The sequence below is a fragment of the Hyaena hyaena genome, unplaced genomic scaffold, assembly GCF_003009895.1.
Source record: "Hyaena hyaena isolate Hyena2069 unplaced genomic scaffold, ASM300989v1 scaffold_501, whole genome shotgun sequence".
In the NCBI taxonomy this organism is placed as follows: Eukaryota; Metazoa; Chordata; class Mammalia; order Carnivora; family Hyaenidae; genus Hyaena; species Hyaena hyaena.
The window spans coordinates 1,086,115-1,098,437 of NW_024081135.1; the positions used below are offsets into that span (position 1 = coordinate 1,086,115).

Sequence of the window (12,323 nt, forward strand, 5' to 3'; positions counted from 1 at the left end):
TTCTGTGGCCTTGAGAGAGAGAGGCTCCCTGTCAGCCATTTCCCAAGACTTTGTCACCCTGTCCTCTTCCCTAGATACTTATTCCCTCACAGAAATAATCCAATCTCAAAGTTGCATACCACAAATATTTTTTCCTTCTTTTAGAGGCCTTGTCTTCTAGATAGATACTGTAGGATTGATGGATGACGTTCTACAATGTCTGGGGTTTGCTCCAGAAAGATCGGGAGGACAAGTGTTGGGGAAGAGAAGGTAGAGATGCGCAAGCGCCTGTAGCCGTCCAAGCCGGGGTTGGCGCGGGTTCATCACACTGCCAGGCCCCCACCCCTGCTCTAGAAGGGAAGAACCCAGCCCCTCGCACCGCAGACCCCACGTCTGCCCCCTCACCTGAGCTCCAACTGCTCCTCCACCTAATGAGATAATCAGACTCCTCCCCATCCCTCCCACAGCTTTACATCATTCCCCCTTCAAAACTGTCTTCCTTCTCCTCACCTATAATCTCCCCATTTCAGTCAACGGCTCCACCCTCCTCTCCTCACTGAAGCTTTCAATCTGGGAGCCAGATGAACTCTTCCCTTTCTTTCATCTCCACCAAAAGGTACAAGCAGCATGGCTATCTCACATACCCCCCCAAGGCTCCGGAGAGGTGGGTGTGTCTTATCTCCTCACTGTCCTTGCTCTGCACTCGTCTCACCTCCATATTTCTGCGGCTGCTGCAGACACAGGGTCTCTGCTACCTCTTACATCTCTCCCTGCTCTGGCTCTCGGCTGACGATCAGAGGGATGTCAAAGTGCCCTTCCCTCACTCTCCAGGGGCCTCCGACGCACATACCCTCCAAGATGCAGACACATCGGTCATCCAGCCACACCCTCTCAGCTCTGCCTGGGCAGTCTCCCCAGCCTCTGTCCTCGGCCCACTCCTCCCTGCCGCCCTTTCTCTTAAATAAAGCCCTCCTCCGCTGCTCAACCTACAGCAATCCCTTTCCTTATTCCCAGGCTTGACTAAGAACCGATGTTCCGTGCACCACACCGACCTGCCTTGACAGAGAGGACACTGTCCCTTCACCCCCTGCCCTTACCTTGTGTGTGTCCTCGTGGACTTCTTTACTGAAACGGTTCATCATCCTCCGAAGATACGTCTCAAACTCCATTTTTATCCTTTCACTGCCATGCATATCGAAAAATCCAAGAGTGAAGTAGGAGATGGATGATACCTGGCCCCAGCACCCGGTCACTTCCGTTCCCTCGTAATGGCTCATGAGTAGCTCTCCTTGGTTTCCTGCACACGGCTGTGCAGGCAAATCTGAAAGCTGGCTATTCTCCATAGACTTTTCTGGTCCTTCTCACCTGAAGGCCCAGGACTTTCTCTACCAACACGCCTCATGGACAGGCTTTGAAGCACACATTCTCCAAGCGGCCCTCTCTGCCTGTCTGACCTCCTGACTACAGATTCCCTCCTTAGCACAAGCACCTTTGTGTTACACTGGTGCACTCCTTTGTTGGTGCGGTTCTGCTGTAAAATCTCTCTCCTGCCCATGTCCCCTGCATCTGTAAGCCAACTTAACACTTCTTGAATGACTCCTATCATCTCCTTTCTTCGTGCCTAACGATATGCCCATTACAGAGCGGGACTCATTAGCCATTAACTACCAGGTATTGTGTTACACATTCCCAAGCCACCAGGGGATACAGTGGTCCAGGAACCTTGAGACGGAACGGGGGCTCCCTACCATAGTGGGGCACTGCCTCAAGTCGTGCAGTGTGATGTGGTGCGAAAAACATGAGTGTCAAATTAGATGGAGAGTGTCAAGATTGGATCTTGGCTCATCCACTTCCTGCCTGAGTGACTTCTAAAATGTGACTCAATTACTCTGGGCCTGCAGGTCCTCATTCACACATTAACTTAAGTTTAAGTTAATGTACAACCCACAGAGTCCTTGGCACATAACAGATGTTTGGTAACTGAGAGTTTCCTCTCTCCATGCCCTGCCCCAGCCAGAGAACAAAGTTTCCTGTTCGAGTCCTCATGGTGAACCCAGGGCTCTCCCACCTCAGGCTCCCGACCACTTTGGTGCTCAGCCCTGGTCTCCTACATGTTTCTCAAAAGCTTTCATTGTATAGCAGCTCTTGCTGTGCTCAGCCCTGGTCTCCTACATGTTTCTCAAAAGCTTTCATTGTATAGCAGCTCTTGCTGATGATACATGACAGGAGTCTAGAAGCAAATGCCCAACCTTACCTTCTTTCTCTTGCTTTTGCCTGCTGGGGTGTTTCAATCTCTATCTCCACTGGCTTCACAGGCAGGACAGATTTAGAGAAGGCTGTGTTTTCTCCTGCATCACCCGGCACAGGCTCACTAAGTTCTATCAATGATAATTTTCAAAAATCAGTGACATTATAATAGCTATCACACTGAACAAAACTGAGTTCTGCTGAGATGGAAGGAGTAAGCAACAGGACTCCCCTACTCCTACCACGTTTTGAGTGCCTCAAAAACACCACAGACTGTGCTGTTTTACATTTATTGCTCATGGAACTTCATGGAACAGCAACCCAGAGACATAGGAAACTAAGGCACAGAAATACTGAGTTGAATTAAATACAGATCTCTGGGATCAGAGCTGAGGCTCAAATGTGTACTTTAGCAGAGACTTAGTCTTTATCCAAGGAAAAAATAAAGCCAAAAAGAACAGTTTCCTCTTCTCTATTTTACTACAATAAACATATATCACAATTTTGCTTTGTATAGAGGCCTGATTGAAGGGTCTTCCAGCCCCAATTGCAAACCTGTAATGACAAGGAATCTTTTTTTACCTCTTCTTTTTTTACCTCGTTTTTTTTAACCCCTCCCCCCTTTTTTTAACCTCTTTATCCCCTACATCACTTGTAAACACTGGCTGAAATAAACAAAATTCAATGAACTGGACCTGTGAATTTTATTAGCAAAGGCCCTTCTAAAGGGACTCTGGGTCCAGAGGCAGTGACATCCCGCTGGTAATGAACACACCTAATGCCAAGATCTGGTTTATATATACAGGTCCTGACTGAAATGAGCCAGGCCTTCCTGCAGAAACAAAAGTCTGGAGGTCTAGAGCAAGAAACATAGAGGGTGGGCCTGGAACATCTTCTCATGACGGAAACCAAAAATGTTCCCAAAAACCAATGAGGCCATGTCAAAAGGACATGGAAGGGTAGCTGGCTTAAAGGGGCTCCCATGAGCCAAATCTGGGACAATCTGAAGATTGAAAAGTATAACAATAATAACTGATAACATATTTGAACTTTTAAAATATCTGAGTCCCTACTGATACTCAACATAAATACAATTCTTAAAAGAGAAAGCTCTCCTTTACAGATCAAAGTCACCTGATGAATGTATATAAAATGATAGAATCAGAATATTCTGTTTTGCAATGCTCAATGTAATAATCTTTGACTCTGGAAAGATCAATGCATACAAAACCATTAAGTAGGGGCGCCTGGGGAACTCAGTGAGCTAAGTGTTTGACTTCAGATCACAATCTCACTGTTTGTGAGTTTGAGCCCCGCATCACGCTCTCTGTTTGTGAGTTTGAGCCCCGCATCACGCTCTCTGTTGACAATGCAGAGTCTGCTTCGGATCCTCTGTCTCCCTCCGCCTCCCTCCCTCCCTCTCTCACACACACAAAAAGAAATATTAAAAAAAACTCTTTAGTACCACCCAAGACAGTTAACTACAAAGGAAAAATGTACCTTTTCATTGTTACAATCTGGCAGAACCACCTTAGATAATCAAACTTAGCATCTCTAGTAGGACAACCTGATACTAGGTGCCTCTTAGTGGATGCAGTATTTTTTTTTAATTTTTAAAAAATGTTTTATTTATTTCTGAGAGAGAGAGAAAGAGAGACCGTGTGAGCAGGGGAGGGTCAGAGAGAGAGACAGACACAGAATCTGAAACAGGCTCCAGGCTCTGAGCTAGCTGTTAGCACAAAGCCCAACGCGGGGCTCAAACCCACGAACCGTGATATCATGACCTGAGCCAAAGCTGGACGCTTAACCAACTGAGCCACCCAGGTGCCCCTTAATGGATGCAGTATTAAGTACAAAGCTCTGAAGTATTTTGCCAAGAAAATGAAAGTTTAACTTGAATTCAAGTAAACCTTACCTTGCAGTTTACAAGAAATCAGGAGACACTGAAACACATTACCACCACCCTGAAATGTCTGTTTATCAAACAAAACAAAAGAAGAGGCCAGGACTCTTCAAAAACAGCAGTGCTACAAAAAGTAAAAAAAGGGGCTGGGCAGGGTGTACCATTCTAGACTAAAGGAGACTAAAGCGGTATAACCAAATACATGGTTCACACCTTAGATCCTGGATTAGCAACAAACACAAAATAGCTAGGAAGGATATTTTTATAACATTGGGGGACTTTTCATCTTCTTAGGTGTAAAAACATTTTATCATGTAGGAAAATGTCTTACTCTTGAAATACATGAAGTATTTACAAGCAAAGTGTCTGCAACTTACTTTCTTTTTAAATGTTTATTTATTGGGGCGCCTGGGTGGCTTAGTCGGTTAAGTGTCCGACTTTCACTTAGGTCATGATCTCGCGGTTCGTGGGTTCGGGCCCCGCGTCGGGCTCTGTGCTGACTGCCAGCTCAGAGCCTGGAGCCTGTTTCAGTCTGTGACTCCCTCTCTCTCTGACCCTCCCCTGCTCACGCTGTCTCTCTCTCTCCTAGAAATTAAAAAAAATAAATAAAAATAAAAAAATAAATGTTTATTTATTTTGAGAGAGAGAGCAGTGCATGTGTGCAAGTGGGGGGGGGGGCAGAGGGAGAGAGAGAATCCCAAGCAGGCTCTGTACTGTCAGCTCAGAGACCCACCCAGGCACCCTTGCAAATTACTTTCAAATGGTTCTACAATGTATATTTACAGAGAGAAAGACACGCTCAATATGACAAATGTTACAGTTAGTGAGCTCATTATGACAAATGCTACAGTTAGTGAATTTAGGTGGCATCTATGTACTACATTAACAAAAATTAAAAAAAACTTTTTTGTAGTTTTCAAAAATCATTTTCAAAATCAAAAGCTGGGACAGAATCAAGCAGACAGAAGGAATCAGGGATGGTAACATTAGCTGCCACTTACTGTGAATATATGATGCTCTACACACACTGTATTTGCCAACCTTTCCTCCACCAATACCATTCTGGAGCCTAGCTTGTGCACAGCTCACAGTGAGCATTCAATGCTTGCTGAATATTATCAGGGAAAAAAACTCAGCTCTGACAGGTGGATTTACTCACTCACTCCGTTATAGGTGACAAACCTGGGCTCTGAACCCAGATCTCACTACTCTCAAAACCTGTGCACTTTCGACAAGATGACATTGCCTCTCTGTCTCACAATCTACTCCTGACAGCCACCAGAGGAAGACCATACCCTTTTGGTGACCTGGTCATGAATTTTTCCTTGCATCAAAAGCAAGTCCCTACTGTAACCTTCTCAGGTCTTACTTAGCTTCAAAAGGAAACAACGGGATTGCAACTATGTGACATGCCTCCAACAGGAAAACATGATCACACAGCTCTGATGTTTTTACCTTCTACCTCTTCCCAATCATCTTCACTTTCTTCTTCATCGCTTCCTTCACAGCCACCTTTGTCCACAGCAGCCTCTCTCCTTGGATGGGGTGCCTTCTTGGGGGCGCTTGCAAAGTCCCTGTGTAAAGATCACAGGAGGGAAGGTGAAGAAGTCTCCCATATCCTAGCGCTACATTTAAGCTGAACGGCATTGTAAGGACTCCTTCTATTTACTGAATTAATTTACTGTTCCAATTATTGAAAGATGACATGTGAGCTGAACCTTGTATCCTCCATCAGTGTGAGCCTCAAGGGCTTCTCAAGATGTGCTCTGATCATCAGTCTAACGCTAGATGTGCTGCCAGACAGAAAGAACACAAGGACCCTACAACCTAGAGCTGTGTGAGGGGAAACACAGCTGTGCCTGCAGGTTGCTGGTACAGGGACAGTCAGAAGGAACCCCAACAAGAACGGGAGTCCTGAAAGTAAGAGCCGTGCTATCATACATGTGCAGGTGGACACCACGATGAAGGAGAGGGAATTTCCATTTGCTGATCCTACCATGAGCCACCTCAGATGATTATTTCTCCCCACTTTAAGAATTATGATGTAAGGGGACAGAAACTGGTAGAATTCTAACTTCAGAGTATGCAGGGATGTGACTATATGCGGGTATGTCATAAATAACAACAAAAGCACAGACAGCTGGCTAGTTGAGTAGTAAGTACATAGGTAAGTAGCTAGCTGACTACTGGCCCAGGATGAAATGGTTAATACGTACATAACCTACATTTTGCAATTTCACATATAAAATATGTTTAGAACTGAGTTGCTTTTTAGCTTTCTTGTAATGTTCAACAGTGGTAGCAAGTGAGAACATCATCTCAGATTTTAGCGCAGACACTTAAAGTAACCAATCCTGAGTCTTCAGCTCTAAAAATACACATTTTGCCTTTTTAGCCTGCCTCTCTCTCTCAAGGCCACAGAAACAGAAAAATCTCTCCTTAGAGTAAATGTAACGAAAATGTCCATGCACTGTGGGTTTGACTGCAGTCGACTCAACAGAGAGGGAAAGGCTAAGCTCCCAGAACTTTAACTGACAGTATCCTGGTCTTTCTGTATGTGGATTTCACTGGAGAAAGAATTCAGCTAGTCGGGGAGAGGCAGCCAGGAAGCAGGAAGCTCAGAGATAGTCTCAGGAAAAGCCTCAGGGAAAAGGAGAGATGAACTGAGTGCAAAAGTGACCTGCTTCCTCACACTCCCGTCTACTGCTGCCCTCTCCTGGGCCACTTTCCTCTGTCAGGACTGGAGGTTGCTGGAAAAGCCAACACCAAGATTGAAGATTTGTTCTTAAAGGGACCACTGCCTCTGTCTTTCCTCTTCCTCTCTTCCCCACAACTTTCCTGGGAGGTAGATGATCAAGTGTTCACTGGGCTTATAACCCCTGTTCACCACGTATCATTAAGAATGTTCATTCACTGCCAAAATCTTGCTCCGTTTCTGCCAAACAAAAGGTCCTTCTCCAGATGCCACAGGGCACACGAAAACGAACCAGGAGTGGTCTAGAACCTCTAGAACCTCTAGAAGCCTCGGAGAGCTTATAGGGGAGCAAGCCACAGTACGTGGCATGCGCACAAATAAGCGCAACACGAGGTAGACAAGCTACACTCTTAAGGGACACTGCAAGAAATCGCAGGAAAAGGGGGAAGAATCAACAAAGACTGTCAAGTGAATGGATTCTGATCCACACCTTCAAGGTGGAAGAAAACATTCCAGGTACAAGGAAGAATGAGCACAACTCAGGTGGGAAAGCAGGAGTGACAAGAAGTCCAGTTGGGTGGGAGGAGAGTGTGTTCGAGAACAGCACGAGAGAGCGCTAGAAGTGCAGCCAGCATTTCGGGCATCTAGTACCATGATGCAGTACAAAGAGCACTGGACCGCGAGTCAGAAGACCTGAGTCTCATCTGGTTTTTGCCACCATCTATCTAGCTGTGGGACCACAGATAAATGACTTTCTGCAAGTTGTCCTTGTCATCTGAAAGGTTTGAGAGGTAAACGATATACCCTTGAATAACACAGGGGGTGGTGCATAGTTGAAAATCTGCACAGAACTTCTGACTCCCCAAAACTACGACTCAGCTTCTGTTGACTCACCCATAATATAAACAGTCAATTAACACATATTTTGTATGTTACACGTCTCATATGCTGTAGTCTTACAATGAAGTCAGCTAGAGAAAAGAAAATGTTATTTGAAAAAAATCCACATCTAAGTGGACCTCTGCATTTCAAGCCTGGCTGTTCAACGGCCAATTGTAATTGCTAAGAAGAATCATACTAGCGGTCTGGGCTCTAGCTGGAAGAGTTTGAAGATCCCATCTTGTGCCCAGATCCTAGTGACAAGCAAGAAGGAGAGGTTTTATTACTCACACTTCCCTGATGGAAGCAATCAAGCCCTGGCTGGAAGCTTTTCAGCCATCTCACCTGAGATCCTCCCCATCACTGAGGGCTTCATCCTTCACCTCGGCAGTTTCTGATTTAACAGTCACCTTGGCCGCTTTCTTTCTGGCTGGACTGTGTGTGGGGCTCCCGGGATCACCGCAGCCTCTCTTCCTCGTTTCTCGTGAAACTTTTGAGAGAAGGCTCCTCTTTAGAGGTTTCTCATCTTCCGAGACATCTAGACAACCACATGGAACATGAGGTAAGGGGCACAGGAAAGGTGGAGGTGGTGTGCCTTCACAGGCAGGTGATGAAAAGCCCCTTTCTGTCACCTCCCTCTAGGGCACATCTCCATCACCGGTCACGGCCCTGTGTGTTCAACAACCAGTCTGCGGCCTCCTGTCTCCACCCCGCCTTACACCCGCACTCACAGTAAAAACCCACTTTCATCAGCATCTTATTTGACTCCTCCTGGGACTACAGAGCCTGCAGTGACTCAAAAATCTGGCTTCCAAATCTCAAACTGCAGCTAATATCCAGGAAGGAAAACACATAAATCTGCTATGAGCACCCTGCTTATTTACTAGCTGCCAAGACTAGTTATTTATTTTAAGGGTAACCCACTTCTATTAAGTGAAATGTGTGGAGTTCATTAACATGTCCAAGTTTTACCACAACACTACTGCTACTGATCCATGTTTTTGCCGCCTTTCAAAACCAAACCCTGCTCGATACATACTTACGAAACCGTTCCAATCTAACCCAAAGGCACTCATGTATCAACTGTCTTGGCAAACTTAGGGTTGGAATAAGGCAGTAGTAATTCAAAAATACCTTTATTTCCTTAAAATAATTAGTGTTGGCTTTTGTTAAAGGGAAATTTAAAAAATGCACAAGCTGTTGGCTTTAGTTAAATCAGGGTATCTAAAAGTATGGCCTGTTTCTTAACATGTTTCAATAAATCAACATTTAATAAGTAATAATATGAGAGGGGAAGATAACTTCTATTTTGCAAATATGTTCATAAAAATAAACAATCCTGAATCTGAAATAAAGCATCTTCCTTTGCCTTTGCATGGCTCTGCTTCAATTAATTTTAGAAAACAAAAATACTTTAGCCTTTACTGAGGTTGAGCAATATTAACCTAATATCAGATTGATTGTTCTCATTTATGGTTTGTCTTACTGACTCTGTGGATACAGACCTATATTCCCCAAGAATATGCTTTTGCAGGGGGAAAACTCTCCCTTTTGATCTAAATCAAATCACAATTTTCATAAATTTCTCATTACAGAGGGGCATATGTTCTAATGCTAGATAAAATCACTGACTAGTTTCTTTAGAAAGTTTTATAAAGGGAATCCATGCATTCTCGTGTTTTGAACATTTTAATGGAAACATAAAAAATTTCAAAGTTATTTAGAATCTGGAGACACTTCTTATTCCATGGCCAGAAGCTGCTCGAGGGTTTATGACTCAACAGTTTGAGTAGGGTGTCCTTGAAATCGGAATTTCTGGATCTTACAATGCTTCTTAGCCTTCTATGAGTAGATAGGAAACAGAGGTGTGAAACACTTCATTGTTACTAATCTGAAAATGCAGGTGGGAAGATACCTTAAAAGCACTGTTTCCTCGTCACCAAACGTGGTTGGTTAAAAAGCACAATTGTGTGCTCTGTGCTTTGAAGAGAGAGGTAGAGGAGTTAAAAGGGGGGCAAGAATGGAAACCAAAAAATACCTGTGAATCAAAAAAGAATGTCCATAGTTTCATCATTTCACACAGTAATCCCCCTTAGCCATCGTTCCAGTTACCCACTCAACCCACTGCTCAACTGTAGTGAGGCAGATGAGCCTTCTGACAAACCTACATCAGCTGAACCTATAGAAGCTAGCCCATCTGATTACCTGGCATGGACCGTGGCAGATGCTTCTAGCTCACTCACAATCATAACTACCCTGAAAGGTAGTATTGTGTTTCAGTGATGAGGTTCAGAGAGGTACACTACTTGTCCAAAATAATTTACACAAGTGCACAGAACTACTAAGCAGCCCGAACCTGGAGTCCAGATCCAGGTTTTAGCTGGAAGAAATGGTTCCCAAGCAGGTGGCATTTCCATCAGAGTAAGACTTTTTAACTTTGAATTGCCACATATTCAGAATACATTCCCACTAACTGGAATAACAACCCTTTTCATAGCCACTTGCTGAAACGTACCCATTCTTAAAAGTCACAGATCAAACGTGACTCCTTCAGAGAGCATGTCCCCATCTCTCCAGTCAAACTTGATTGTTCTTTCAAAAGCCACAAAGCACACTACCTTCTTCCAAGATATCACACTGTCTTGAACAATTTTCGTAAATGGCAACACTAACATACGCTAAGCTCCTCCAAGTAATGTCTGCCTCCCATGTCACCTCGCTTGTGTGCAGCACATATCGGTACTCAGAATGTTATCTGAATGAGTAAATGAATCAAATGGAACTCGCAATGTTAACTGTGAGGTAAATTACCTTCTACGTTTAGAAATGACTTCCATTTGCCTATTTACTAATGGATAATGAACTTATATAAAAAGAATCATAAAATAGAACCTAGTGTCATAGGAGCCCTTGCTGATTACCTAAACTTCTATTCAGATTATTTTAGGAACCCCAGAAATCCCTTTTACAGCATGCACTATGCAATTATTAAAAACGTTTATTGAGTACTCAGTATATGCAGGGAAGAGGGAGAGGAGAATACAGGACATAACAAAAAATAAAACACATCTGCATATACTTAAATGGTAGTAAGACACACCATCCAAAAAGGAAGCAAATAAATTAACAAGATCACTACATTATGGAACAGAGGCTGTGAGGGCCTGTGAGGACCTGGCAAAGATCCCCTTAGATCAGACACTCAAAGCAGTGTGCGTTCACATGTGAAGGTACCGAAGAAATCAGCCACCCTAGAGCCACGGAAAAACATTCCAGGCAGAAGGATCATCAAAGGCAAAGGCTCAAGGTGAGAAATAACATGGCATACTTGAGGAACAGAAAGGAAGCCAAGAAGCAGGTTATCTGGCAAAGAAATGAGTCGTAGAAGACAACAGAAGTAGCAGCAGCCAAATCATGTAAGGTCTTGCAGGCCATGGTAAGGAATTTGGATTTTAGGCCAAGAGCAATGGGAAGCTACAGGTTTGAAGTAGGAACATGGCATGATCTGATTTTTTTTAATCATTTGGGCTGCTGGGTGGAAAACCATTGCAGGGGGATAAAGGGAAGCAGGGAGACCAGTAAAGAAGCAACTGTGGTCCTTCAACTGAAAAGTAATGGTGGCTCAGGCAGGGACTGTGACCACGGAAATAAAGAGAAGTGGAGGGATCTGAGATACAACTGAGGTTGGGTTGGTGGAACTTGCTGATTAGATGGGTATGTGTAATGAAAGGGAGGGCTCTGCTTTAACAGGTGGTTGAAGGGATCATTTATTGAATGGGAAAAGGCGGGGGAAGAAAGACGCTTAAAGGGGAAAATCAAGAGTTTTGCTTTGCTCATGACGAATATAAGAAACCTATCCGATATCCAGGTGGAGAAGTCAGGCTGCATCTGAATCTGGAACTCTAGGTGAGATTTAACTGAAGATATTATTCTGGGGAGTCCGCACACTACAGCACTCTGGTCCATCCGACTTCTGGGGCCACAAAATAACTGTAATGCCTTTTCCCCTATTCAGCCGTTTGCATCTGCAGGAGGCTGGACAGTATCCTGTGGGCAACAGGGAGCAGGAAAGAGGCAACGCCGGCGAGCCAGTGGTCAGGTTGAGCTCCAGGGGAACCCCCAGAGCGCATCCGTCCTCCCGAGGACTAAAGCACAGCGATGTCGGTGAGGACCCGGGCGGCTCTACAACCGCCCGCCTCTCCCGGCCGCCGTAACGCCGGCTCTGCTCAGGGAAGACAGGATATTCTCCGCGCCCTACCTCCAGAAGTCTGCCACCCCCCGCCCCACCCCCCGCGCTCCCCGGACCTTGTTTCCTGCCCTCTTCTAGCATCTTCCCCTAAGCCCAGCCCGGTGTTGCTCTCACCCGCTTCCTTCTCCTCACGCCGGGCCGTGCTCTTGCCCTTGGCCTTCCGCCCGCACGGTTCACGTCTCTGCTGCTTCCTCGCAGCCGCACGACTACGCACCATGTTGCCCGGGCAAGACTCCTGAGGAGACTGACGTACCAAGCCGCGGGAAAGGGAGCTCAAGCTCGGCTTCCAGCGGGGCGAGGCACGGCTAGCCGTTTCCTAATTGGCCAAGTCGACGCCGATGAAGCTCCGCCCCATTCTCAAAAGACCAATG

The 12,323-nt window shown here is 45.2% G+C and overlaps 1 protein-coding gene across 2 annotated transcripts in view; it reads right to left on the reverse strand.

Annotated features, from left to right (window-relative positions):
• The window catches only part of XPC (XPC complex subunit, DNA damage recognition and repair factor), a 30,931-nt gene extending 18,647 nt beyond the window's left edge, over positions 1 to 12,284 (reverse strand). Inside the window, exons 1-5 of one of the 2 annotated variants that reach the window (XM_039254955.1) lie at positions 12,067 to 12,284; positions 8,049 to 8,241; positions 5,585 to 5,703; positions 2,234 to 2,357; positions 1,077 to 1,161 (exon numbers count right to left, since the gene is read on the reverse strand). In XM_039254955.1, the coding sequence (XP_039110886.1) occupies positions 1,077 to 1,161; positions 2,234 to 2,357; positions 5,585 to 5,703; positions 8,049 to 8,241; positions 12,067 to 12,169 (624 nt within the window). In that variant the 5' untranslated portion in view covers positions 12,170 to 12,284. The remainder of the gene's footprint in view (positions 1 to 1,076; positions 1,162 to 2,233; positions 2,358 to 5,584; positions 5,704 to 8,048; positions 8,242 to 12,066) is intronic. The other variant, XM_039254956.1, reaches the window with a different exon arrangement.
• Positions 12,285 to 12,323: the final 39 nt, after the last annotated feature.